Source organism: Sturnus vulgaris, chromosome 3 (assembly GCF_052056855.1).
Source record: "Sturnus vulgaris isolate bStuVul1 chromosome 3, bStuVul1.hap1, whole genome shotgun sequence".
NCBI classification, from domain to species: domain Eukaryota; kingdom Metazoa; phylum Chordata; class Aves; order Passeriformes; family Sturnidae; genus Sturnus; species Sturnus vulgaris.
Genome location: NC_142245.1, coordinates 100,017,428 through 100,042,432, shown reverse-complemented (window position 1 = coordinate 100,042,432; position 25,005 = coordinate 100,017,428). Strand labels below are relative to the sequence as shown.

Sequence of the window (25,005 nt, the reverse complement as noted above, 5' to 3'; positions counted from 1 at the left end):
AACACAGTGATGCAGTAGTTGAAACAACATACAGCTTATGCTACTTTCGTACACACAGCGTTCACCTGGGAAAGTGCTAAGTCATGCTTTAAAAATACTCTACAATTAAGCTAATGTAGTCTTCAAATTTCACTTAGAAGCAAATTTCTTCCTTTCACAAACTTCTCTTGGCTATGCCATTTCCTGCCCAGGAGCTTCTCTTTTCTCAGAGCTCTGGTCTCCTGGATTTTGAAATCCACTGCAAATGATCTGAGCATCTCTAAAGTTCTAGCATGTTTAATGAGAGGTTAAAGCAACTCATATAGATCTTCTTTTCCAAATTCTTTCAGGATTCTCTATCTAGAACAATAAATTAGAAGCAGGCCCAGTAAACAACTTGTTTGGTTGTACATTGGTGTTGTGAATTAACCCCAGCAGGCAGCTCAGCCTCAGGCAGCCATTTGCTCTCTCATCCCAGATGGAATGGGGAGAGAATCAGAAGGGTAAAGGTGAGATAACTTGTAGGTTGAGATATAAACAGTTTAATAGCAAAAGCTATTCACAGGAGCAAAGCAAAATGAGGGAATTAATTCACTGCTTCCCATCAGCAGGCAGGTGTTCAGCCATCCTCAGGGAAGCAGGGCTCCGTCGTGTGTAGCAATTACTGAGTGACCGACCTGAAACACTGGGGTTGTCCATCTGACAGGATTTTGTGAACTAGAACAAGGCCTACCCACAGCCTGTCAGCAGAAGGGGAGAGAATGGGGGTTTGGAGACTGGAGACAAAACAAATGAAAACGGGTTTGGAAGCCTGTTGTTTGTCAAAAGTCTCTTTCTGAGCTTTGCTCTTTGAAATGCTAATTACTCTGTTCCACTTTCGCTGGCATTTTGACCTTTCTGTCCCCAGAAATTCTCCAGGTGAGGGGGACTCATTTGGTGTGTTTGCAGAGGTACTCTCATCTCAGCATCTGCGTGTGCTGAGGCTGACCCCTTTTGTGTTTCCTAGGTAGATGGGTACTGTTAACAACATAGTGATTGGGAAACTAAAACATAAACTATTATTGACTGCATCTGAATGTCACTTCTCCTTAGCAAGTTTGGTGATTTATATTTAGTAGAAGGTGTTTTTTTAAGAGAACAGCTTGAAAAGGGAGGTATTGGTTGTGAGCACTGACAAGAGACTTTCTGGAACCTTGTGTTTGAACCATAATGAGGAAAATAATAGGTTTTTGGGTGAAAGAGGGAAGCAAGCCTGGAGGGTCAGTTAAACTAATTAAGCACAATGCTAAAACAAAGCAGTAAAAACAGCTCCCTCCTCTGCCCTTCCCCTCAAAGAAATCTGGAAAATTAGTGTTTGAACAAAGTGTTCCCCAAAATGTCTAGTTCTTTATATTATTGCTCTTCCACTACACAAACAAAGGTGATAAATGGAAAAGTTTGTGCTATTTATTTTTTGATGGAAAATTTTCAATTATATTGGATGATACTGATCCAAAACCAACAGTAATTGGGTCCAGGGAGTTTACCTTGTTACCCTACACGAGTTTCAGTTTTAATTCAAGTAATTGTTCCTAGATAATTGTGTTGCAGTTTCTCTGAATGTCTTTTGAAAGCTTACCTGGGTAACTTGTTGTTCTTTTCCACACAGATTGAATTGATAGACAGAGTAGATGACATCTACCGAAACACTTCTTGGGACGATGGAACCTTCAATGGGTACGGCATACAGATAGAGCAGGTATTCACTGGACTCTGCAGAGGGCTTCCAAGTTAAAGGAACATGGTTTAAACAGTAGTGTTTCTGATTATTTTGTCTGAGTTAGAGCTAAAATAATAAAATCATACATTATTAACTCCAGCCAAAAGGACTCTGAAATATCATCCTGCCAGCATTAATGATCTGACATGATGCCATTTTCAGTTTCTTGCAGTGTTTGAGATGTGAATTTTCAGGGAGAATCTTTCCATATTTATTCCTAATTCAAAAGTGCTTTTTTTTGCCTGAATATGAGCAAATTTTGTTTCATTCAGACATACTCAGGCATTTATTTCATATTTCTGTTGCTAGTGCTTAGCATACAAAGCCTGAGTGGGCCTCAAACACAGGTGAAAACACACAGTCTTGCCTGAAGAGCTTTAATGACTCTCTTAGACATGATGGTAGTGTAGAGGCTTGTATATGGACACAGGGAATGTAGTGCCTTCAGTTTCTTGATGGTGTCTCGAAGTTAGTGCACAGAAATCTGGAAAACAGCGTTACAAACAGGAAGGCTCCATAAGCTCAGAGTAGTGCAAGAGCTGTCACTGTGGGATATGGAGCCTAATGGTACAAGCCAACTGCCCCTTTGCTGGGAAAAGATCTTCAGGCATGAAGAAGGAGCATTACTTTGGCAGGGACAGGGTAGAGAACATGATGAACTAATTCTGGATTAGTGGGAAAGCAGCAATCTTTTGACATATTTTGGTTAGCTAAAACTCTAAAATTATTTGGAGTTATTGATACTGGTTGTATTTGTTTGGGGTTTTTCTAAAAGTAAAATGCATCTCAAAGCAGAATTTGCCAGTAAAAACTTCTGATATTATCCTGTAAAAGGGTTACTTACAATGTAGTTATGTATGATTTAGTTGGTGTATTTAACTAGCAGAGGCTGGAGAGTTAATATTAGAATCATGCTGAGTTTGAATTTTTCTCCTTACAGATCTATTGAGACATTTAAAATTACATTGAAACCTTTTCTGTAGCTATAAAATTGACCAAAATTCCTCTTCATTGTTGTTGCCCTTTTTGACATGTAGATTATCATCCACAATGAGCCAAATCTTGTAAAACCTGGACAAAGGCATTATAATATGGCAAGAAGTTACCCAGATGATAAGAAAGATGCCTGGGATGTGAAAATGCTTCTAGAGGTAGGTTGTAACCCTTGAAAAACTGTAGCCCTTAACAGAGAATTGCTCATTCATACCACTGCTCTGTAGTAACGAGTGAAAGTCCTCTGCTCCCTCTGCATGACGTGTAGATGTCACACAAAGTCAAACCAGCTGCTGTGCCCTGTAGCCCGTGGTAAAGGGCTCCCTTGCATAATTACAGAGCAGACATCAATTAGTCTTATTAATGTGGTCTGAGTCAGAAAGGCAGTCCTGATATGTCTGCCCTGAGACTGGCTGCCTTGTGACCTTCATCAAATTATTGTACTTGGCTTTGTCCTCCCTGTGAAAAGGGAAAATGAGTAGACAAGTTATGTTAATGAATGTGTACAGTGTACTTGGGCATTAGTTTAATTTCCTGCAGCTCTGTAAGACAGCTAAACAGCTGCTGTTTTCTGATTTAACCAGATCCAGGAGGTACTTGTCTGGCACATTAAATAAATGTTATTATCTATAGACTTCTAACATGCACTGTAAGCTAACAGAGATATGACTTTTTTTTTTATTTTAAGCAATTTAGCTTTGATATTGCAGAGAAAGCAGCTCACGTATGCCTTGCTCATCTCTTCACATATCAAGATTTTGACATGGGAACACTTGGACTAGCTTATGTTGGCTCTCCCAGACCTAACAGCCATGGTGGCATTTGTCCTAAAGGCAAGGCTTCTTTTTTCTCTGTCCCAGTTGTGGGTTGGAAGATAAGTTTTTGTTATTCATGTTTAATTATTTTCTCCAGTATTCACAGAGTACGTTGTGTTATTTGCATGGACTCTAGTAGCTGATTTTTTACACAGAAGGGCTGGCCATTTTTTTTTTTTTGGCTGGAACTGGAAAAAGCAGGAACAATAAAAGTCACTAAACAAAGTCACTAAGCTATCTGGTGTGAACAGGCTGTATAGAAAAAACCCTGTTCTAAGGGCTGCTTTGTGTGGATGCATCCTGCAGCAGTTCTGGAATGGCAGATGCTGTTGTCTTGGAAATTTCTGCTATTTTTGCCTTTAGTGAAATACATGAGCTGTTGGAACTGTGCTTGAAATATTCCCAGCTCCAAAAACTGGCAAGAGGCAGGGTCTCACTAGTGAGCCTGTGAGAACAATAAAGCTGTAAAGCTGTTCATTTTCCCAGACAAGTATTTCTCTATCCCAAAAGTACCCTGAAACACAAGAAGAATGTTTCTCAATTTTAATTTGTTTATTTCTCACTCTTTCAGCTTATTACAGTCAAATTGCAAAGAAGGATATCTACCTGAACAGTGGCTTGACCAGCACCAAGAACTATGGGAAGACCATCCTCACAAAGGTAGAAGAGTATCCTCCTCATACGTGTGTGCTGTGATGTGTGCTATGGGATTGTGACAAGCTTCTGTGCTCTCTCAGAAAAGAGCTGCTGGCTTTCCATTTGAGCGAGATCTCTGGGGACAAGGATATAGATCATAAAACAAAAATAATCTTTTTTGTTGTAGCTGAGAAGGGGAGTCAGGACTGAATGGAACTGAAAATTGAATTCACTGTGAAACAGGAACAGAAACAGCTAGTGTCTCACAGGAGCTGTAGTTTCCTATATATAAACAGGTTTTTGTCTAAAGATGAATTTAAATGTATTTTAACAAAAAATCCCCAAAAAACAACAAAACTCTAACAAAACAAAGCTCAAACAGAACAAGAAGGCAAAGTAGGAGGTTTAATTTGAGCCTTTTAATGAAATTCCTCCACCTGATTTTTGTGTGTCCTGAGTAACTAGAGCAGAGAACAGTATAGTAGACAGGGCTTATTAGTGCTAATATTAAGCTTAATGTAAGTTGATGCCTCCTGGATCTTTTTCCATACTGCATGAGATAGTAAATGCACAAAGGCCTAAATATGAGCTTTGTCTCACTTGTAAAGACACCAGAGCAGTGTCTATGTCTGCCTCTATTAAATCTTTGAAGTTGGGCATATTTTGCTGTTGCTGACTTCTGCCAGCTTCTCAGCTCTGCTTTTCTGTAGCGTGATTATAATAGGAATTTATAATTGATGTGTGGGCTAAAACTTGGCACAGAAACTGTCAAGAAGATAGGGAAAAAAAGACAGTAAAGCTTTGTGTTAGAGGGATGTTGACAGAGAGCTCTAGCAATAGCTGTTGCCATGTTATTTGCATTTGTTCAATCTCTAGACTAGAATTCTGTCTTAGATTACAAAGGAAGTTGAGTTTTCTGTCTTCCCAGTGGCAGGCTTAGGGCTTGGGATGATGGTTCACATTGGTTTTCACAGGGAAAGGGCTGCATGGTGTCTACTTTAGTTTAAAAAAAAAAACAAAAAAAACCCCAACCTTCTTAAAACTCTTCTCCAAATGAAACTCAGTGAAGCACAGGAGGGATGCCCAGACAGCTCCCACATTAGCCATGCTTAGAGATGGACTCAGGCATGGCAGCGTTTGGTCCTTCCCGTGCCCACACAGCAGCTGCAGCCACGGTTCCTCTCCAGAACTGCCCTGTCTCCTTGTGGTTATCTTTACTTCTGTGTGAGTTTAATTTGTGGTTGTCACCTTGTGAGCTTGACACCATCTGCTGGGGAAGGCGCCGTGGGAGGTGCGCAGCGAGCAGAGCCGGTTTGGGATCCTCAGCACAGGCACAGACACAAGTGTGTCTTGCATAAGTGATGTTGGAAATCCATCCCTGTTGGGCCACAATTGTAGGTGTCTTTCCTAGAAATCATGCAGTAGCAGAATTTATTCATCACTCCTAATGTCATCGTCCATTTAGAAGAAATAATTATAATGGCAAGATATGTTAAACAAGAGATTGACTAATCATAGTAGCTGGTGTTTGTTTGGATTGGGTTTTGTTTTAACTTTTATGCCTTCCAGCTACATAGAAACAAATTTTCATATTTATTTAAGCATCTGCATTGCCTTGAAAACAAGTTTGAATTGATATTCTAGGACAGCGTTTTGCCTTTACCAGTTATTTCATGTTTAAATCTAGTCCTCGAACTTTACTTTGAAAAGGACCACAATTTTTTCTGCCTTCATTTCTCCACTTCTAAAAAGAGAAAAATGTTCATAGGAAATTCCCTACCATGTTGATGTATCTTAGTATTGCTGGTGGCCTAGAAGTAGCTGGGATCTTCTGTCCATTACCACTCAGACTAATTTTTTCCAACTTTTTTTTTCATGTTCAAAAAAGGAGGCTGACCTGGTTACAACACATGAACTTGGACATAACTTTGGAGCAGAGCATGATCCTGACAGTCTGCCAGAGTGTGCCCCCACTGAAGACCAGGGTGGGAAATATGTCATGTATCCTATTGCTGTCAGTGGGGATCATGAAAACAACAAGGTATGGCTGTTTTGTTTTGCATCAAGACAAAAGTTTCTGTAATGGTCAGTGACCCTTTGCATGGCAAATCTATTTAGTTAATCATTCCTGTAGTTTGAAACCACCAGAATGTAATGGATTAGCCATAAGAAAACATTTGCATGCAGTTTGGTTCTCTGCAAGATAAGCTCATCTTTGGAGTCTGGGTTTCACTGGAGTTCATAGCATGTCAAAGTGCATTTTAATTAATTGTTTGTAATTAGCTGTTACAAGGATGTCCCAGCAAGAGTCAAATCCAGGACCTCCAGTACCACACAGCATTGGGGTCGTCCATAGCTGCTGTTGGAGAGGGGCTGCCAGGTGCCACAGCCGTGGTGGAAGCTTGCCCTGACAGCGTGGAGTTGGCATTGTGCCTGTTCTACAGATGAGAAACCCAGATTAGCAGGGATGGTTGGCCTGCAGTCTGGTCTGACCTGTGGCTGTCCCCAGCCCCTCTGTCCAGAGGCAGGGCACTCTGTGCCTGTTGCTGCAGCTTCACGTCCCATCCTGGGGCCACTGAAGCTGTGGGAGAGCTGGAGTTGTCTCTGAACCAGACTGTATGGGGGAGTCCCTGCAGTGTGTAGCAGTGTCTGTTACTGACCCAACTGTTACTTTCCCATCTTAGAATTTTTCAAACTGACAGTATAGAGGGAATAACTGCTTTCTGGGATGCCAGAGCTCAGAGGCATAGGGAGACTGTGGCTGTCTTAGATGGCAGTGGTTGACAGAAAGGTACACTCAGTGCTGCTTTTTTCCCCCTGTAACTCTCTAGATGTTCTCAAGCTGCAGCAAAAAATCCATCCATAGGACCATAGAGGTCAAGGCCCAGGAGTGCTTCAAAGAGCGCAACAACAAAGTGTGTGGGAACTCCAGAGTGGATGAAGGGGAGGAATGTGATCCTGGCCTCTTGTACCAGCTGGTTGATCCCTGCTGCTCTGCAGACTGTAAACTGAAAGATGGTGCCAAGTGCAGGTAAGGGGAAATGAGCTGCAGCTTCTCTTTACACAGGAGAGAACGTTGGGCTGGGCTGAAAACTCCTAAAGCCACTTGCAGTGTTACAGGCCTCTTTCCTGGCTTCAAGGCTGAATGTGTGAGCTCACAACAGTGAAAGATTTCATGAAAGGCTCCTGCGTGCACACATTTATTTTTATAGCATTCCGTTTTCCTGAGAAGTGTCAAGAGCCACAGGCCTGAAAATTATTATTGTGTTGCCATTGTTGTTACTACCATTATTATTAGGCAAACTTAGGCAATCAAAAAGCATTAGAAATTTCCTGTGCACACTTTCTGTGCAAATACAAGTTTTGTTTGTGTTGGAAGGTGACTTTCTACACTGGTACATACTGGTAATTCAAGACTGCTGCAAAATGTGTTTGAGCAGACAACACAGTGACTACACTAAATAACTCCTCTTTCTGTGGTTGCTTTTGGGGTGTTCATGGCCTTGTTGCAATGCAGTGTCCAATTTTCTTTTCATAGTTCACCTCTACATGACGTAACATTAAAGAGCTTGTGCAATTCCTGTTGTTTAGCAAGAAAATCCGTCAATTTTAATGAGTGTTATTTTTACTAACAGCCTTCTTGTGTTTGATGGGAATAATGAAAGTAAAGACTGCAGAATGCAAAGTAGGAAACCTTCAGGACAAACAGAAGGGGTAGAAATGTTTGGGGAAGCAAAGGGTGAAAGATCTTATCCTAAGTTGCACAGCAGGTTACAAGAACATGATCCAAGTGCCTTGAATAAACACAAGGGTCCCTCTGTTGTCTCTCAATATATTTTACTTTCTATGTGATTTGACCTGCAGTACATTAAGAGTGAGTAGTTAGGTGGTTGTTGCATGGAGCAGAGAGGACAAGGGTTGAATCACAGTCAGTCTCCAAGAAGTAGCTTTTTATTTTCTATACATATTTTTTCTCTAGCTTTGTCACACTTGAACTTTTTTTTTTTTTTTTAATTGGTTAATATTAATTTCTTTCATTTTGATCTTTCCCCAGTGACCGGAACAGTCCTTGCTGTAAAGGCTGCCAGTTTGAAAGTGCACAAAAGAAATGCCAGGAAGCCATAAATGCCACTTGTAAAGGAGAGTCTTTTTGCACTGGTAGGATGTGGTTCTGTCCTCTGTATGTCAGCTAGCCAAGTGCTCCAGGCTCAGTGTCCTGTTCAACCCACTTTCACTCTAGTGCCCTTTAGTCATCCGGTACATGTAATTTTAGAGACCAGTTAAGCATCACAATATGCTTCTGCAATGAGTGTCATTGCAGTTCAAGAGTCACTTTGTGATTTATTGCCCATAAGAACATAAAAAAGGTTGATTTTAAAAAAAAAATTGTTTCTTTCCCTTAAAAGGAAAAAAAAGCAAAACAGAGTGTGTCACTGGGAGGGGACAAGAATGAATTTTGCCATAGAAAGGGCAGAATTACTGCAACTCTGCTTCACTTCCCCACTTGTTTTCTTCCTCCTCATAGTCTTGGAGGCAGGGAGTCAAGTCAGAGTGTGTGCTTTGCCAAGGGGGGCTCCAGGGTCTGCACCTGCTGCTTGGTTGCCAGTGCCACAATGCCTGAGCTGTTGAAAGCCTCCAGTGCTTCTGCTGCCTCTCAGAGCAGCTGGTAGGCAGCCTGCAGTTGAAAGCGAAGCTATTGGGGTTTTCTTGGGATAAGCCTGTATTTCCATTATTTTCCTTCTTTCTTCTGCACACTTAGGTTCTCTGCCCTTTGCTCTAACACAGTCCTCCCACTCTGCTGACTTCCATCTGCAGGGAACAGCAGTGAGTGTCCCCCTCCAGGGAATGCTCCAGATGACACCGTGTGCGTGGACATGGGGAAGTGCAAGGATGGGGAGTGCGTCCCTTTCTGTGAGAGGGAGAAGAACCTGCGGTCATGTGCTTGCAATGGTGAGTGACACAGACTGAACTGAAACAGGACTGAGACTGAAATTTGTATTTCATCTCTGCTCCTTGGAGAGTGCCTGCTTCACTGCGGGCTGGCCTGTTGGAGGGCTGAGTTTGTGGTTTCTGGGAAAGTTTAAACTGTTTGGTCTTGTCAGCTGTTCTCTGTTTAAAAAGGGAATGTGAATGTCCTCATGTCTTCTGGTGGTTTGGGTTGAAGACATTAAGATGAGACTTAGGGCCTGACACTCCAGCTAAAGGAGAGGACACTCTCCTACCTTCCAGCTCTACCACAGATGGACAAAAAGAGATTGTTAGCAGATTCTAACCAACCTCTGGATCCAGCATCTGGCAGAGTAGTGGCCTCCAGCAAGGGGTTAAAGAAAGATTCCAAAGTTATTAAAGTGCCTTGAGACTATAGAATCCCCAGCTTCATTCCCCTGCTAACCTGTCTGCCATATACTTCTGTCAGTGACTTTTCCTGTTCCTTTGCTGTTTGTATTATCCCCTAAATGTGGGAAAGCAGCTGAGACTAGGATGAAAACTTCACAGGGGCAACACAAGGAACAGTGAGCCCCACTGTTTGAGATGGAGGGCATAGCCAAGGAGACAGATGCCTAGAGGACTCAGAGCCCAAGAAATATTTAAATTTGTCTTTTGGATATTCTTGGAACCTCTTCACTGGCCTGTTGGTTTGTGCAGTGTTGGGTTCTCAGCTTGGAGAACTTGGTCCCACTGTACCTCTTAATATGTTGCACAGGGCATGTGATTTGAGTTTTAGGCTTGATTGTCAGAGTGGCCGAAATTGGGCAGCTTGGTCCTGCTGTCCCTGTGGGGAAGCTGGTCAGGACTCTGCTCAGCCAGGAGACACGTGGCGGGGGTGTGGGTTGCAGGTGACTCTGTGCTTTGAAGGAATAAATTTGCTGTTTTATTTCAGAAACAGATAATTCCTGCAAGGTGTGCTGCCGGGACGAGCAGGACAGGTGCACGCCGTACGTGGATGCCAACGACCAGTTCCTGTTCCTGCGCAAGGGGAAGCCTTGCACTGTGGGGTTCTGTGACACAAATGTGAGTGTGCCCAGCTCTGCTGGGGAAGAGAAGCCAAAGTTTGTGCAGGGTAATGGGTTTTAAGTACCTCTTCATGGGGTAAATATTAAAGGGTGTTGGAGTTCTGCAGAGACCTATACAAGGGGAAGCTGTTACCTTCTGGAGCTGCTCATAATCCTCTCTGCTGCTCCCCACAGCTCAGCCAGCTGGCACCCTGCACAAAGGAGGGGACTGAGCACTGCTGTAGGCTCTGTTGGGTTTGCAGCCCTTGCCTTTCCAGTTGTTCCCGTTAGCCCAATTAATCTTTATTCCAATAATTCAGGTCGGGGAGCAATTACATGAAAATCTAGCCGGCAGTGTCTGAAAAGGGCAGTGAGCCTGTGGCAGGGAGACTGGTGGCACTTTTCCATGGTACAGCTGCACAGACACGTGCAGATCCCCAGTGGCTGGAGCTAAACTAGGTGTCAGCAGAAGTGAATTTGGGAGGGCATGCCCCAGTCCTTCTGCTGGCAGAACTGGAAAACCAGGGTTCTACTGTGTTAAACCAGCACAGCCAAATCGGGGAGTGAGTTTGTCTGTAACCCTGGGCTCCTGAAAGCTGAAGCCTTCTTTGTGGATAATGGGAACTGAGGCTTCCAGTGTTTAAATCTCTTCAGAAACATCAGTTTTATGTCCCTTAACACGGGCCAGAGGTGGAGTGGATTTTGCACGTTTCAAACATTAAAACTTGATCTGATTCAGACCAGAATCAAAACTGACTTGATAAAAATCAAAGCAGTAAAAATGGTCTGCTGCTATTGGGCATGAGTAATTCTGTATTCAGAATGTAAGTGAAGTCATGGTGTGTCTGTAGTTCTCATTTCATTACTATCATTGTTACCTCCCTCTCCAAAAAGGCAGTACTTAATACTTGGGTAGCATACGATTATTTTGTTACTTTTTCAGGGCAAATGCGAGAAGCAAGTACAGGATGTGATTGAACGATTTTGGGATTTCATAGACCAACTCAGCATCAATACTTTTGGTAAGACATATAACCATATCCTTTGGGGACTTTTGAGTTCATGATGTGAACCTCTAAAAGCCTTGGGGGGGAGTTAGCTGCCTGGATTTATTCCCCCATGTGGAAGGGTAGCTAGTAGCTGTACTCATGATATATCAAAGTATATTTTTGCCTCTTTTTTGACACTACTTATCTCACCTTTTAAAGCTGAAAGGATGAGGGATTTATTTTGCATTTTTGTACTCCATTTTTTTCTAGGCATCTTCCAAGCTTGTGAAAGCCATGATAACTACTTGTCTGAATACTAAGAACTAGGTCAATTAATGAAAATGAAATAACAGTCAGTCTCTTTAGAAGTCATCTAGATTCAGCAGGGTATAAAGTGGGCCTCTTAGTGGGACTTAAATGTCAACAGACAGGGGAACACTTCCTTTCTCTGTCACTTAAGAAAACCAGAGGTCACACAACTCAAACTGTGCCTGTGCTGAGTCACTCCCTGTAACTGAGTGGGCCTCCTTGGTCTTGATCCCAACTGTGCAAGCCAAGCACCTCACCCCAGGGTCTCACTCTGTGTTACTGGCACCAGACAAAGCCCGTGGTTAAGCTGGTGCTGTGTCATGAGCCCTAACTGCCTGCACAATGCAATTATCTGAAATGCAGCTTACAATCTCAAGTTTCAGGCATAAAAAATTGTTTCTTAGGTAACTGATAAAACTACTTAGCCTGCTTGGATAGAGGCAGTTTTTGGATCTTTGACATTCAAATATTTTGTTTGTGGATGCAGGTAGAGATCACATGACTATTACATCAGAATTTGGTAATGGACTCGCAGTGTGTCTTGCTTAAGTGAGAGAGGCTGCTTGGCTGTCTCAGTATAGGCTGTTCCAAAATAACTCATATTCAATATTACAGCTTCACAGCATTTCTCTTCAGAGAAAAACCTGTTATTGTTAATATACTGGATACAATTTTCTAAAATTGTGTAATTTTATCTTTGCCTTCTCCAAAGTAAGCAGCCTGTACTTGTCTGAGCAGTGGCTGCAGAAGGGGGGCATTGATATGTTTGTTGAAATGAAACAGTATTTGATAGGTAACTGACAGATTTGAACTGGTTTCACAGGGAAGTTCCTAGCGGATAATATTGTGGGCTCTGTGCTTGTCTTCTCCTTACTGTTTTGGATTCCTCTCAGCATCCTTGTGCACTGTGTGGTGAGTAAGCTGTCTTTGAGATGACTGCTCTGTTGGATTTTCCTGTGAGAACACCCTTCATATGTGAAATAGCAGATGTCTGTGGGAGAAAACGATGGGAAGCTTTTAGCAAACCCTGGTGGGAAATCCAGCATATGTAAGGCTAACTGCTCCTTCAGTAGGCAAAACTCTTGCTAAACTCTGCCAGGCCCTGGCAGATCCAGTGCTCCCATGACTATTCCCTGGAGCCTTTCCCAATCTTTCCCAGGCAGATTTTCTTTCTCTGCCTTCTGAATTCTACCCAAGTATAATTTTGGTATTTTTATCGTTTAAAAACACTCTTCTAAAGCCCTGTGAAGAAATGACACTCACATTTTGAGAGAAGATCCAGAGTGGGAAGTGATCCTAGTTGACTTTGTGTGGATGGGTAAAGAGAGTCAGCAAGCTCATGACCACTGAGAGTGTGGACATGTGGTGTGCTGCCAACAGCAGTGTGGGCTTAGAGCAAAAGAGTTCTCTGCCCACAAGCACTCCAGGGATGAATGAGAAGGTATCAAAATAGGGGAAGGGAAAAGAGCTCCACAAAGTGCTGTCTCCTTGCAGGAAAAATGAGACTTTGCCATAGGGAAATTAACTTTCTTATTTTGTTGTGTGTTTTTCAATAGGACAAGAAATTGGACAAGCAGTATGAGGAGAACACAAAGTCCCTGTTTTGCCCCAGTGTAAGTTGTTGTCTAAGTCTGAATTGACAGAATGCTGTTCCATGTGTATTGGAAAACCCGAACCTCAGGTGTCTGCAGAATATTTACCAAAAGAGTAGTAACAGAGCCCCAGAGCCCCATGCTGCAGAGGGATGAATCCACATGAGAGGAAGCTGGTTTCTGAAAAAAACTCTGTTCACTCTTACTAAGCACTGCAGCGTGACAGGGTCTGATTCATCCTTCCTGTAAGAGCTGAGCCTTGTTGGGAGAGCCCCTGAGGTGCAGCAGAGAGGGGCAGGAAGCCACTCTGCTCTGTAGAGCACAGCTTCGCCCATGTCTGGCATCCCCTCGGCACAGCACACTCGGCAGCACCAGCCACAGGCTGCTTGTTCCCAGCCAAGTGGAGTCACTGCATGAGGTTCAAAAATCTCTGCAAAATGCAATGTCTTTGCTGCAGGATGGCTGTTTGCAGGACTTGGTTTCTAGCAGCCAGATGTGCTACAGCCTTCCAGTTGCTCAAGGGGCCCATCAGCAGCACTTCTCACCTTGCAGATACTGAGCTGGGAGAGGAGAAGAGCAAAAAAGTGCCAAGATCAATTTTAATTACAGTCCAGTACAGAGCACATTGTGACACGGAGTTTTGGGTATCCTTTCCTGTGCTTTGACAATCCAATTCCTATTAAGACCTGAAATATTTATTTAGGGAAATGTTGTTCTGTAAGGGGAGGGGGTAAAAGAGCTCTTCCTTGCAGAGCTCTTCCTTGTACAGCCATTGGAGGAAGCATACTGAAGTCAGAAACCACTGAGGCAGTCTCTCTGTCATCTACTGTGGGTAGAACTGAGGGTGATCTTAGTTCGAGTGCCCCATAGCTGTGCCATGACAAAAGTTAGTTCTAATACTAGTTAGTATGTTAGTGCTTCTTACCTGCATTCAATTGAAAAAATCCCAGAAGCAGGAGAGAAAGCACAGGTACAGTATAGCCAATGGTCTCCTTGCACCAGCAGATTTAACAAACAGGTTTTGTGTCTTTTGAATATGTTGGGAAATGGTAGCAGGTAAACATTTCATCCTTCCCAGTATTGGCATTTGCTGAGGTCCTTGGGGATTTTTTTATGCCTAGAGATCTCTGGATATTTTCCAAACCATGCTGAAATAGAAACAGATTATCAGTGGAGTTGAACTTATTCTGGGTTGGAGAATTTGGTTGTGATGGCACTCATCCCTGCAGTCTTTGACCCTGTTTTCAGTGCAGCTTCTCGTACATGAAACCATGAACTCTCCAAGCTGGAGGACTGGAATAAGCAGTACCTTGGACTGTTTCCCTGCACTGAGCTCTTTGTCATGTGGTTTGACCCTGCATTTCCAGTCTAGGTTTTGCCAAAGCAGTTTGGGCCCCAGGAAGGAAGGGCCAAGTTCACCATCTCTTCCCGGTGAGGCTGTCACCTGTGGTGCTTTATACAGAGGAGGAAGAAGCAGAGACAGAACAGCCTTTCTGCTTTTAGGGAGTGGTACAGAGGGCATGGTAGCCTTTAAGCTGTTCTAACAGGAGTGCAGCTGCTCCTCCTCCCTTTGAGAAATGGTGCAAAAAACAAACTCAGGACTAGATGCTGGTTGCTTTTGCCTGCAGTGACGCGGCCACTTTGTGTCTTGCAGAACGTGGAGATGCTCAGCAGCCTGGACTCGGCCTCGGTCCGCATCATCAAGCCGTTCCCCGCGGCGCAGGCCACGAGCCGGCACCAGCCGCTGCAGCCCCTGACGGCCGCGCCCGCCGCGCCCGCCGCCCCCAAGCAGGACCACCAAAGGATGGACACCATCCAGGAGGACCCCAGCACCGACTCGCACATCGACGAGGACGCCTTTGAGAAGGACCCTTTCCCGAACAGCAGCTCGGCCGCCAAATCTTTTGAGGACTTGACAGACCATCCTGTCATTAGGAGTGAGAAAGCTTCATCCTTCAAACTACAGCGCCAGAACCGGGTGGACAGCAAAGAAACAGAGTGCTAGTGTCCTGCTGCCTTCTAAATGAGTGACTCGTGTCAGCAAAACAGGGATCTGAAACCATTTCATTTCTATAAATATAAATGTATGTATATATATTTTTGTGAGGGAGTGGGAGAATAAGGAAGTGACCTACTGCAGATGCTGGTCATGTGTATGACCTTCCTTAAACTACATTTATGAGCATTATATCTTTTAAAAAGGAAAATCCAAAGTAGAACTGGCTTGTTTTTGAAGCTTTTTGGATTTGTTTTTCTATTTCCTTGACCTTTAACATTTCCTTCAACCTGTGGTGCAAAACCGAATATCCTGATGGATATTGGATTATTGTATATCAGCCTTTTTTTATAATTTAATATTTTGTAGTCTGACAGCACTGATAGACAAAATTAAGGGGCTTTTAAAACCAAAATGAACACTGCAGTATGTCCCATAATAGAGTAGATAATTTAGCAATTTAAGGTACATGTAACCAAAAGCCTAAGCAAATGCCTTCAGAACAGAGAGAGATTAATGAAAACAGGTAAAAATACAGTCTCGCAGCATTCAATGAAATAATGCATAATTAGAATAAAGCAACTTAAGATGCCCAGCTTCTGTATAAATATAAGGATCACAGAGGCTGTTACACTGTATAAGGTGCATGAGAAATGCTCCTCTAGCATAAAACTCTTCTGCCTCAGTGACGAGGCTGTCTTGTCTTGGTGGCTTTTGTTGGGAGCTTCCCCCTCTGCACTAAGGTTTGTGTGTCGCAGGTGTCTGGTTGGAGAAAGAAATGTAAAGGAATAAATAATTTATGCACATGACATTTTAAACTGCTGTTTACAGCAGTTTTGGTGCAGAAATGTTTCTCCAAATGTTATTTTAAAATAGGCAATATACAAATTGCTGAGCTCAGTTTTCCGTGGTATCTGTGGCCTTCTGGAAGCTCCTACTGCAGGAATGATGGGAAGAAAAATCACTCCATTGCAGGGGGGGAGGCATTTGTTGAAAAACAATTGTGAATTTAGTAAAGAACTAACCTTTGTTAAAACTTGCAGGATAAGTATAAGGAGGAGATTTTGTGAATACAGATACACAGGTAGTAAAATACTACGTTAAAAGCTGGTAAATGGATAGTGTCTTCTGGAGATCTGGCAGGTGAGCTGCGACTGGCAGAAGAGCATTTTAGCATCCATCTAGTAGCAGATGGACTGACACAGTGGAGTCACAGAGCAACTGTCCTGGTATTACAGCAGCACCTTCATTCTGCAGCTGTTTTCTCCCACAATAATCTATTGATAAAACTGACAGAATGTGGCCAAGGGCAGAACCATTTAACTGTTACAAGCCTGGCCTCAGCCATAGGAAACAGAGCTGCAGCAAGCCTGTGTTCTTAAATGTGAGGGAAAGGAACCGAACCTGTGCTGCAAAGTTGTGTGAGTGCTCCCTCTCCTCCACACCCAAGGATACTTGTTACACTTGTACTTGAATGTGTGCCTTATGGTAGTCCTATCTGACTAGCTATTATGTTTTATATGCTGGTTTTGAACTTTGTTTGGGGTTGTTTGTTTTTTGTTTGGGTTTTCTGATTCAGTGCAAAGTACATGTATGAGGAGTTAATTTAATTCCCAACAAAATAAAAGCTTTTTATATGAAAAAAAAATCAGTTAAGCAAGAGCTGTTTCTATGCAGTCCTTTTCTGAAAGATCTCCAGACTTTGGTTGTCAAAGCCTGGTTTAAAAGTCTGGCGTGCAGCCAGGCAGGAGCCAGGATTTGACTGCTCCTTTCTGAGCTCGGATGCTGCAGAGGCCAGCCCTGCACTATTGATGGCACAGACCTGCACCGTGAGGGCTGCCTGCTTCCTGCTGGGTCTTGCCATGGGTCCTGCAGGTTATCAGCAGTTCAGATGGCGACACTAAATGCCTGAGGGATGGGGGTGTGCTCAAATGCATGTTCAGGTACCAAATTTGTGAGTACATGTTCTCAGCACAAAGGTCTTTACATCCCAGGTGAAAACCATGCAGTGGCAGGTGCTTGGGAACATGAAAACAGAGATTTGGAGCAGGCCTTGCAAATCACTGAGTCCATCCCCCAGCCTGAGCTGTATTCCGAAACTGAAAGCAGTACTTGCATTGTTTATTCCTAACATCTAAGACTGGAAGATCCACAGCTTCCCACTGGGAACCCTGTTTGCTATTCAGCCAGTATTTACTGTAAGCATTCATTACAAAATGGATAGTCCAGTTTAATACTCATAAATATTTATGTATCAAACTCGCTTCTGCCCTGGCTCCAGGCACATGAAAAATACTTATGCTCCAGTTTATAACACTGTTACATAGTAGATGACAGGTCTTGGCTAGCTTGTCTTAATTATTTAATGAAGCAAGGGCAGTCTAATGGCACTAGCGGTGCAGGACTGCATGAGAACTTCTCATTACTCTCTCACCCCCTACATAATAAGTACACCTGTTCCATGTCAACATAACTGTTAATACAGCCCAGAATTATGGAGGGGTTATATTTGCAGTGATATGCTATTTGATTTTTATGCACAGTTAGTTGTATCCTCATTTTTGCTGCTATCTGGTTTGCTAGACATTCATTTCCCAAACAATTTTTTTCCATACTAGTTGAATTTCATCTAGGTTGCAGGCAATGGCTTTTTTGGTTTGTAAAGGCAGTTTTGTGGTTTTTGCTCTCTTGGCCAAAACCTGCATAGTCTGCAGTACTTATAGATTACATGAGTTGTAAAATTATTTTAACAGCTCACTTGAAAGGTCTTCTTAACTTGATGGCAAATGACATACAGGGCAGCTTTGTCAGCAGAGCTGCAGACCTTTTCTAGTAGTTTCTCCAAGCTTGTATATCACCAGTTTTATACTGCCCAAAAGCATGCACTGGTCTGAAACCTGCGCCTATACAGAAGAGCTGGGTATAAAGAAGCTCGTGCCAGAGTAAATTAAATTTTAAAAGCCCTTCTCTAAACTACTCTCTATCACTACCAAAGCCAAAGTAAAACCTAGGGAACTGCTGTTCCTGCTTATTACATCCAAATAAATTAATCTGGATTGACACTAATGGCTCTTGACAAACTCCACACTACTGCCTCTTAAAAGCTCCACTGTGTTTAAACCAAGTAGATGGTATTAATCCTAGTGCAGTCCTCAAAGCTCAGCAAGGCCAGGAACTGCTCAGGGCAGCCTCTATCCCTTGGCCACAGAGCAGCTGAGACTCATTTTTCTCGGAGTCCTCCAAGGTAAGAGCTACTCATCCCCACAACTATCCCAGCAACAGCAACATCAAAAAAAACCACCCCAGGACACACCTCGAGTGGTCTCACCTTTATTCTCCCACAGACCAAGAGAAGGGGACAGAGAAGAGCATTGCTGGGGACTCCCCAGTGCTGTGTTCCCTGAGCATACAGTTTGTAGCATGTTGCTGGATAATGGGCTGGCTCTGTCTGGCGTGGCTGCCCCAGCTCCTCCTGCAGGGATGTCACAGAAGACTGGCCTCAGGGTTCGTGTTGTCCACGTCACGCCAATAAGGAAGCAGTGAAGGAAGAGCAGACAGTTTGTTTTCCAGGCGTGACCAAAGCTGAGCTGCTAGAAAGCTGTTGCCTTCTGCTGATAAATGAAGGCCATCAGACAAATAGGAAGAGAAATCCTATATGGGAGGTTAAAACCATATATTAGTGTATTTGCTAGCTGCAAAGAGATGGCCTTTAGTAATTCTTCAAAGCCAGCTGGTAAACTGTTTTTATTTTTCACTGTTTATGTTAAAATATTAAGAGAATATTCTGAAGGCAAAAATCAGCTATTCATCAGTAAAAGATCATGAGATCAAATAATGCAATCAAAATTCAACAGTCTACTGCTTCGGGGATGACAGGGGAGAGAAAAGATTTAGGGTCCAAACTAGAGTTACCTGCTCACAGGAAAAGTGTGCAGTCTCCCATGGATGGGTTTGGGTATTTGGTCAGAAGCATCAGTAACAGACAGATGTGACTGTGAAATTAGTCCAACACTGCACACTGGGTTGGACAAGAAACCTCCAGAGGCCCCTTCCAACCTAAACTACTCCATAACTCAAGTCCAAGGAAAAGGCTATTTAGATATAATGTACTTTGCTAACCAAGTACCATGGCCAGGTTGTATAAAGCTTTATTTCTCGTTCCCAATTATGAAGCACTCTGGATTATTTTTTTCCTTCCTAAAGTGTATTTTGTATCATTCCTAGGATGTATTTTGCGTCATTTCAGTGATAATGCAGCACCACTGGTTCCTCCATGCTAAATGATGCGTTTCACAATTCATGCCAGTTTCAAACATTTCTGATTTCATCGTACCTGATTCTTCTGCATCAGGGTCCAGAGGTCAAGCACATCTGTGCTGCATTCCCTGGCGACCTGGACACAGGCCTGGGCGTACTGCCCGGTGGTGGCATTGCTGCGGTTCAGTTTGTCACCTGCCAAGCAGAAACAAAGACAACATCCAGCGACTGCCACTGCTGCGGCATGATTTCAGTCTTCTGTGGCACACACCAGGTGTGTAGCAGGTGTTAAACCAGCAGACATAACCAAGCACAAACTAAATCCAAAGCACAGCAATGTAAGTGGGTGGAAGCTACAGCTTGTGTGGTCTTTTTCAGGGCACCCTTTAGTTCTTAAAGTCACTTGAAAATGTCTTTTTTGAACAAATGCATCAGGTTGAGAAAGAAGCAACAGCAACAAGCAGACAGGATAACTCTGCTGCTCACAGCTCACCTTCTGGCAAGCTTCAGGTGAACACAGTGCTTAGACTTAAAACTCTTCATACACCTACTAAGGCAGGTAAAACAGAGTTAAGTAAATGGAAATCGATTTACAAGTTTCCTTCTGCTTTTTTGTCCAATTCCACATGCAACTGCTCCTCGCAGTAGCCCTCTTGCTAGTTTTTGCACCTCGATGAATGCTCCTGTGAACATCACCTTCCTCCTGCTTCCCATCTCTCCTTTGCTCTGATACCTATCTGACAAAACTAGAAACAGGCAGAAAATTTCTCCTTGATACTGGAGGGCAGATGGTCTGATTTTGCTGCCTATTGTGCCCATAATCCTTCATTTGTGGTCCATGGTCTGAGATCACCCTGTCTTTTGTTCCATTCCTAAACAGTACTCTCTTTCAGACAGATGCTGGCAGATTCCATGCTGTAAATTCAAGTTTCCTCCATCCCCATAAAAAGGACAGTTTTAAGAGGAAAATGGATTAACATTGCAAGTGTTCCTTGACAGCTGGGAGCCAGATAAGCAGCATTTGAAGTGTGCTCACATGACAACACATCAAAGCCTCCTAATGCAACATCATGCAATAATGTTGTCTAATTTAATGCAGTTTAAACTTAAGGTTATCTTCAAAGTTTTACTACTTTGATTGAAAACATGACTCAGGATGTGCAACACCACTTAAATCAGAGAAAACTGTGCCTCAAAGGTACCAGCTCTATATTTACTCAAAATTTTTTTATAAATGTGCAAGAACTGCACAAGGTGTCCCAACAGAAAAGAGAAGATGCTCTCAGGAGGTATAACTGCCACTGATGAAGTCAGCGGGATTACAGCAATTTCCACCAGCTCAGTAATACAAAGTGATGCTATTATGTCTCTAATTTTAGAGTTAGATTAAACAAAAAAATGGGAAATCATTTAACTACCTTTTATTTTTTCTTTCTCAGGCACTTTTATTAGCATTCTTAGAATATTATATTCTCTGGTATTATTTTTTTAACTTTAAAATAAACCTGGCTGGGACATTATTGCTTATCCAAACAGATGTGAAACCCGCTGTACCTAGTAAAAAATATTCTAGGGCCCACAATGCCAACATTTCTCCATTATTTGTATTATTCTGGAAGCTGCTGGGACACAATGGAATCTGCCTAGGATATGTTGGCAAACACCATGTTCTTAAGAGGGCAGCCACTTCCATCAGCTCTATGCATTGAGATCAATCAACACTTTGGAAAGGACGTTTGTAATTATTTGGTAGTTACTCCATGAGCTTATCCAGAAGTTGTTTAGCAAAGCAGCAGCCCTTTTCCAACAAATCAGAAAACATGACTGCAATTTGGCACACACACCAAGGAAATCACCTGACAACCTGGGATCTGTCACACTCCACTGGTAAAATGCAGAAATTCTACAGTCCTCAACATTCCTTTACCTTTGGCAAGACATGCCTTTTCCCAAGCTGATTCCTGAAGAGGTGGTGGTGTTATCAAAATAATCCTGTCTGCAGTAATGCCCACTGAATTCAGGTAGTGCACCATGCCCTTCAGGTTGGCAGCATACTCCTCCAAAGGAACGTGTTGCTTGGGGTTCAGCTCTGTGAGGGGAGGAGCACATTATCAGTGGGGCTGAGCTCCCTGTAAGGCTTCTTACCCAGCATAACAGGACTTGTACACAGTACGGCCATGGACACTCATTTCCAGTATGCAGTTCCCTTGTCCATGGATTCGGGAGGCGTGGTAGGAAAATTCTGGTCCTCAATGCCCAAAGCAGACAAATCAAAAGTTTAAAGACAGCATTTCCAACTAAAGCAAATAAGGTGCAAGGGTAAAAAAAAAAAACAACTCAACAGTCGGGGTTTTTTAAGATGCTTTTTTTACAACTTCGTATCTTAGTATCACATAGTCACCTCAAATCTCGCCTGACCCAAAACCCAAGATTTCCATTATTCTTGGATGCAGTGAAAACTTTGGAAAGTGCCACTGACATGCAGTCAGTCCTTCATGCACTGATGTTATCATTTTGATTAGACTCTGCATCCTGCTATGCTTATCTGAAGGAGAACTCAAATGCTTGGGTAAACCCAAGTTTACCTTCCCTCAGCCCATCTGCAAAGAACTCCTCATTCTCCTTTAAAGACAGAAAAAACAGCTAGCTGCCCAACTCCCATTTTAGGCAACTGCTACCAAGTCTTGAGCACCCTGAAATTTATTTTTCTAGTACTAAAACTTGGTGATAGGGAGAGAAATGGAAGACACAGCTCAAATACAAATGAATTGACTGAAAACAAACCCCTGTATAAATGAATAATCAGTGCCTGAGAAATACCAGGAAAAGCCTATTCAGAAATGTTTTGCCTATTCTGCTAAGCTGTAAAACCATCTTAAGAGATGAGGTCACAGAAAAAAAAAGACAGAAAGCAAGCTATCCTACCTTTCAAAGCACTGTCATTAGCTCCAAAGAAAATGGTAACTGCAGCAATGCTGTCAGCACTAGTACTTTCAGGGATCAGTCTTGGAAGAATCAATTTAGCCCATCTGGTGTTGTACCCTGAGATCCCACGGTTCAAAACATCACATTTTCTGAAATGAAGACACATATGAAAAAGAACATCTCTCTGTCCACCAAAACAAATCTTGGGAAGTTTTGAACCATTCTGTCAGGCCATGTGCCTCCATCCCTCTCACATGAGATGTCACATGAGTTTTCAATGGGATCATGATTTGAAAGTGCACCCACAGAGGCTGCACATGTAGTATTTACCTGTTACTTTCACCATGGAACCAGAACAACAATCCTGACAATCACTAAGACATTTTTAATTTCCACTCAAGCTTTGAACGGAAACACCCAATGAGTATTTCCACCAGCCCTGGGCATGCTGCCCAGAAGGCAGTTCCACTTCACTAAATAAATAAATGTCAATAAATAAACATGTATTAAATATTAACTGCTGTTGGTTTTCATTTAGAAAAGCTGCATGAGTTTCTGCAAGCTAGAAACCACTTTTGAAATTTAAGCTCTTACCTGACCAGTCTCTCAGCAAGGTATGTCCCCCAGCCGTTTTCCTGGAAGGAGTACTGAAAGCAAGGAAAATGGTGAGATCCTCACTGGAAGAACTTGTTCCCCAGAGCTCAGTCCCACCACTGGCATCTTCCCATCTCAAAAGCTTTTGTGCACGGCCTCTGGCACTGCTGCTGCAGCGTTTTCTTCCTCCCTGCCCTGTCCCTCTGAGGTCAAACAGTCCTGGTTTTACCCAGGCACAGCACTGGCATCTGAGGTAACGCAGGGCTGGTGCCTCTGGAGGGATGGACCCCGTGGTCTCTTCAAAATCCAAACTGATTACTGTTGGACTGTAGTTTCATTTTGGCCAGTGAGGGTTTGCTATGTCTGTTTGTGCTATTTTTCTACTTCAGTTCTAAGACCCTCCCATTCTGGAGAGCACTCTCAAAAATTCTCTTTGTATTCATGGAGTTCAGTTGAATGGAGTTAGGATGGTTTTAGAGGTTCGGCTGATGAACAGTAGTTTACTCATACTATACAATCTGAAATATTAAATGAAATGTACCAAAAAGGTGATTTAAGCTGTTTAGTCTAACTAGATACCTGTTTTCATTTTAACTTTCTTAAATAGAAGATCAAATTTTTCCCTCCTGTTCTTAACAGGTACAGTTAATAAGTAACTCCAACCTCTTCCAGAAGCAGAAAAACTAATTCCTTCTCCTTATTCCCACTGCTGTACCATCCTCCCTGTTACAATTCTGCACAGTGAGACAGCTTAAGAAACCCATCTCCCACTAAAGATAAGCTCGGTCTCTGGTTAGTTACTTTTTCATTAGAGCAGCTCCGTGATCCACCACACAACAGAAAGCAGGGACCCAAAATCAACGCTAAAAATCTGGCGCTGCCTCAGAGATGTTCACCAGGCCGTTGGTCCGGACAATGGAGAAGCTGTCTCCGGGCTGGGAGCTGGGCACGGCCAGCTGGGATGCACCGGAGCAGAGTGCGAGGCCCCTGCACACGGCATGGGCAGCAGGCTGGGCCCCCTGCATGGAAAATGCCCCCGACACCGGAACATCCCAAGCTACACCTTCACCTCCGCGTCTCTAACACAGCGATCTCAAGCATTTCTGTGGAACGGCTCCAGATCTCACGGACGCCCGCGAGGCACGAAGGCCCCTGGCACAAGGGGCACAACCTCAGCCTGACGGCGGGGCCTGACCGGGGCCATGAACGCGCTCCCGCTGCGGCCGCCGGGCCTTCCCTGTCCCGCCGCTCGCACCGGAGCTCAGGCTAACACCGGCATGCTGCTGGGCCGCCGGGCCCGGCACGAGGAGTCGAGCTGGCCAGGGAGATCCGTACGGGAATTGCGGGGCCAGGCGGGCACTACCTCAGTGATGGAGTCTCCGAAGAGGAGCAGGCGAGGCCAGCTCAGGAGCCGCCCGCGGGCCCCGGGCTGTGCCAGCGCCATGGCCGCGGCCGGACATCCGCCGGCAGCGGCGGCGGCAGGAGGCGGCCTCGCCGCTCGCTCTGCAGCGGCAAACGGGGCGGGCCGCTGGAAGGCCCCGCTTACACACCGGGGTCCGCTCCCAGCCCCGCTCACTCTTCTATTGCCTCTTTCAAAGGTGCGCGGGGAGGGCCCGCCCGGGGCAGCCGGGGCCCCCCTCACACACGCTTCGTGCGGGCTGGAAGGGCTTTGAACAGAATGCGCGTGATTTTACGGTTTTCATCCCTTTCAAAGAGACGCTTCTTAAGAAAATGTAATTACCTCATTTAAAAGACTTCATAGTATTTAGCTTGCTAACGACACAGTGTGGGGAGGAAGGTGTCGCTAATTTTGCTAATACTGCTCATAGACTAATTCTGCTAATAGTACTATTACTATGAAGATCATCAGGTGCCAATTTAATCAGGTGACAAAAGGACGGATGAAGTGTGCACAATACAGTTCTTTTCTGGAAAATTCAGGTTTTGTGGGCATTTTTCAGCATGACAGTGTTTGGCAACAACCGCAGCTACCTCAGAGCATCAATCACACTGTATTTGGAATTCTGCTGTGTGTCCTGCAGTGTCTGATACTCCGTGTCCCTTTTCCTAGGCCAGGTGTTCACCAGCTTGGGGCAGATGAGGCTGTCACAGGTCATAAGCACCCACTTCTCTTGCAGGTGGTGGTGTTCCTCTAGTCCAGTTAATGG

The 25,005-nt window shown here is 43.7% G+C and overlaps 2 protein-coding genes across 4 annotated transcripts in view; one reads left to right on the top strand and one right to left on the bottom strand.

The window, feature by feature from the left end:
* ADAM17 (ADAM metallopeptidase domain 17) overlaps positions 1-16,721 on the top strand; it is a 34,678-nt gene extending 17,957 nt beyond the window's left edge. The window contains exons 7-19 of one of the 2 annotated variants that reach the window (XR_015802731.1): positions 1,628-1,717; positions 2,776-2,889; positions 3,420-3,564; positions 4,118-4,206; positions 6,071-6,223; positions 7,014-7,213; positions 8,237-8,340; positions 8,942-9,132; positions 10,064-10,194; positions 11,119-11,197; positions 12,297-12,385; positions 13,030-13,086; positions 14,720-16,721. Coding sequence is in view for 1 of the 2 variants with exons in the window: in XM_014894993.2 (XP_014750479.2) it covers positions 1,628-1,717; positions 2,776-2,889; positions 3,420-3,564; positions 4,118-4,206; positions 6,071-6,223; positions 7,014-7,213; positions 8,237-8,340; positions 8,998-9,132; positions 10,064-10,194; positions 11,119-11,197; positions 12,297-12,385; positions 13,030-13,086; positions 14,720-15,070 (1,737 nt within the window). In the remaining variant the exon portion in view is untranslated. The remainder of the gene's footprint in view (positions 1-1,627; positions 1,718-2,775; positions 2,890-3,419; positions 3,565-4,117; positions 4,207-6,070; positions 6,224-7,013; positions 7,214-8,236; positions 8,341-8,941; positions 9,133-10,063; positions 10,195-11,118; positions 11,198-12,296; positions 12,386-13,029; positions 13,087-14,719) is intronic. The other variant, XM_014894993.2, reaches the window with a different exon arrangement.
* On the bottom strand, positions 12,987-24,521 carry IAH1 (isoamyl acetate hydrolyzing esterase 1 (putative)). Of its 2 annotated transcripts, XR_015802732.1 has the most exons (8): positions 24,201-24,517; positions 22,838-22,890; positions 22,244-22,392; positions 21,246-21,407; positions 19,395-19,513; positions 18,390-18,712; positions 13,991-14,213; positions 12,987-13,625 (listed from the first exon to the last, which is right to left on the bottom strand). XR_015802732.1 is itself a non-coding variant. In XM_014894994.2 (6 exons), the coding sequence occupies exons 1-6, from the start codon at positions 24,279-24,281 to the stop codon at positions 18,545-18,547; spliced, it is 732 nt and encodes a 243-aa protein (XP_014750480.2). In that variant the 5' UTR covers positions 24,282-24,521; the 3' UTR covers positions 18,378-18,544. The 2 variants fall into 2 exon arrangements, 1 of the variants encoding a protein (XP_014750480.2); XM_014894994.2 differs by lacking the exons at positions 12,987-13,625; positions 13,991-14,213 and having other exon boundaries at positions 18,378-18,712; positions 24,201-24,521.
* Positions 24,522-25,005: the final 484 nt, after the last annotated feature.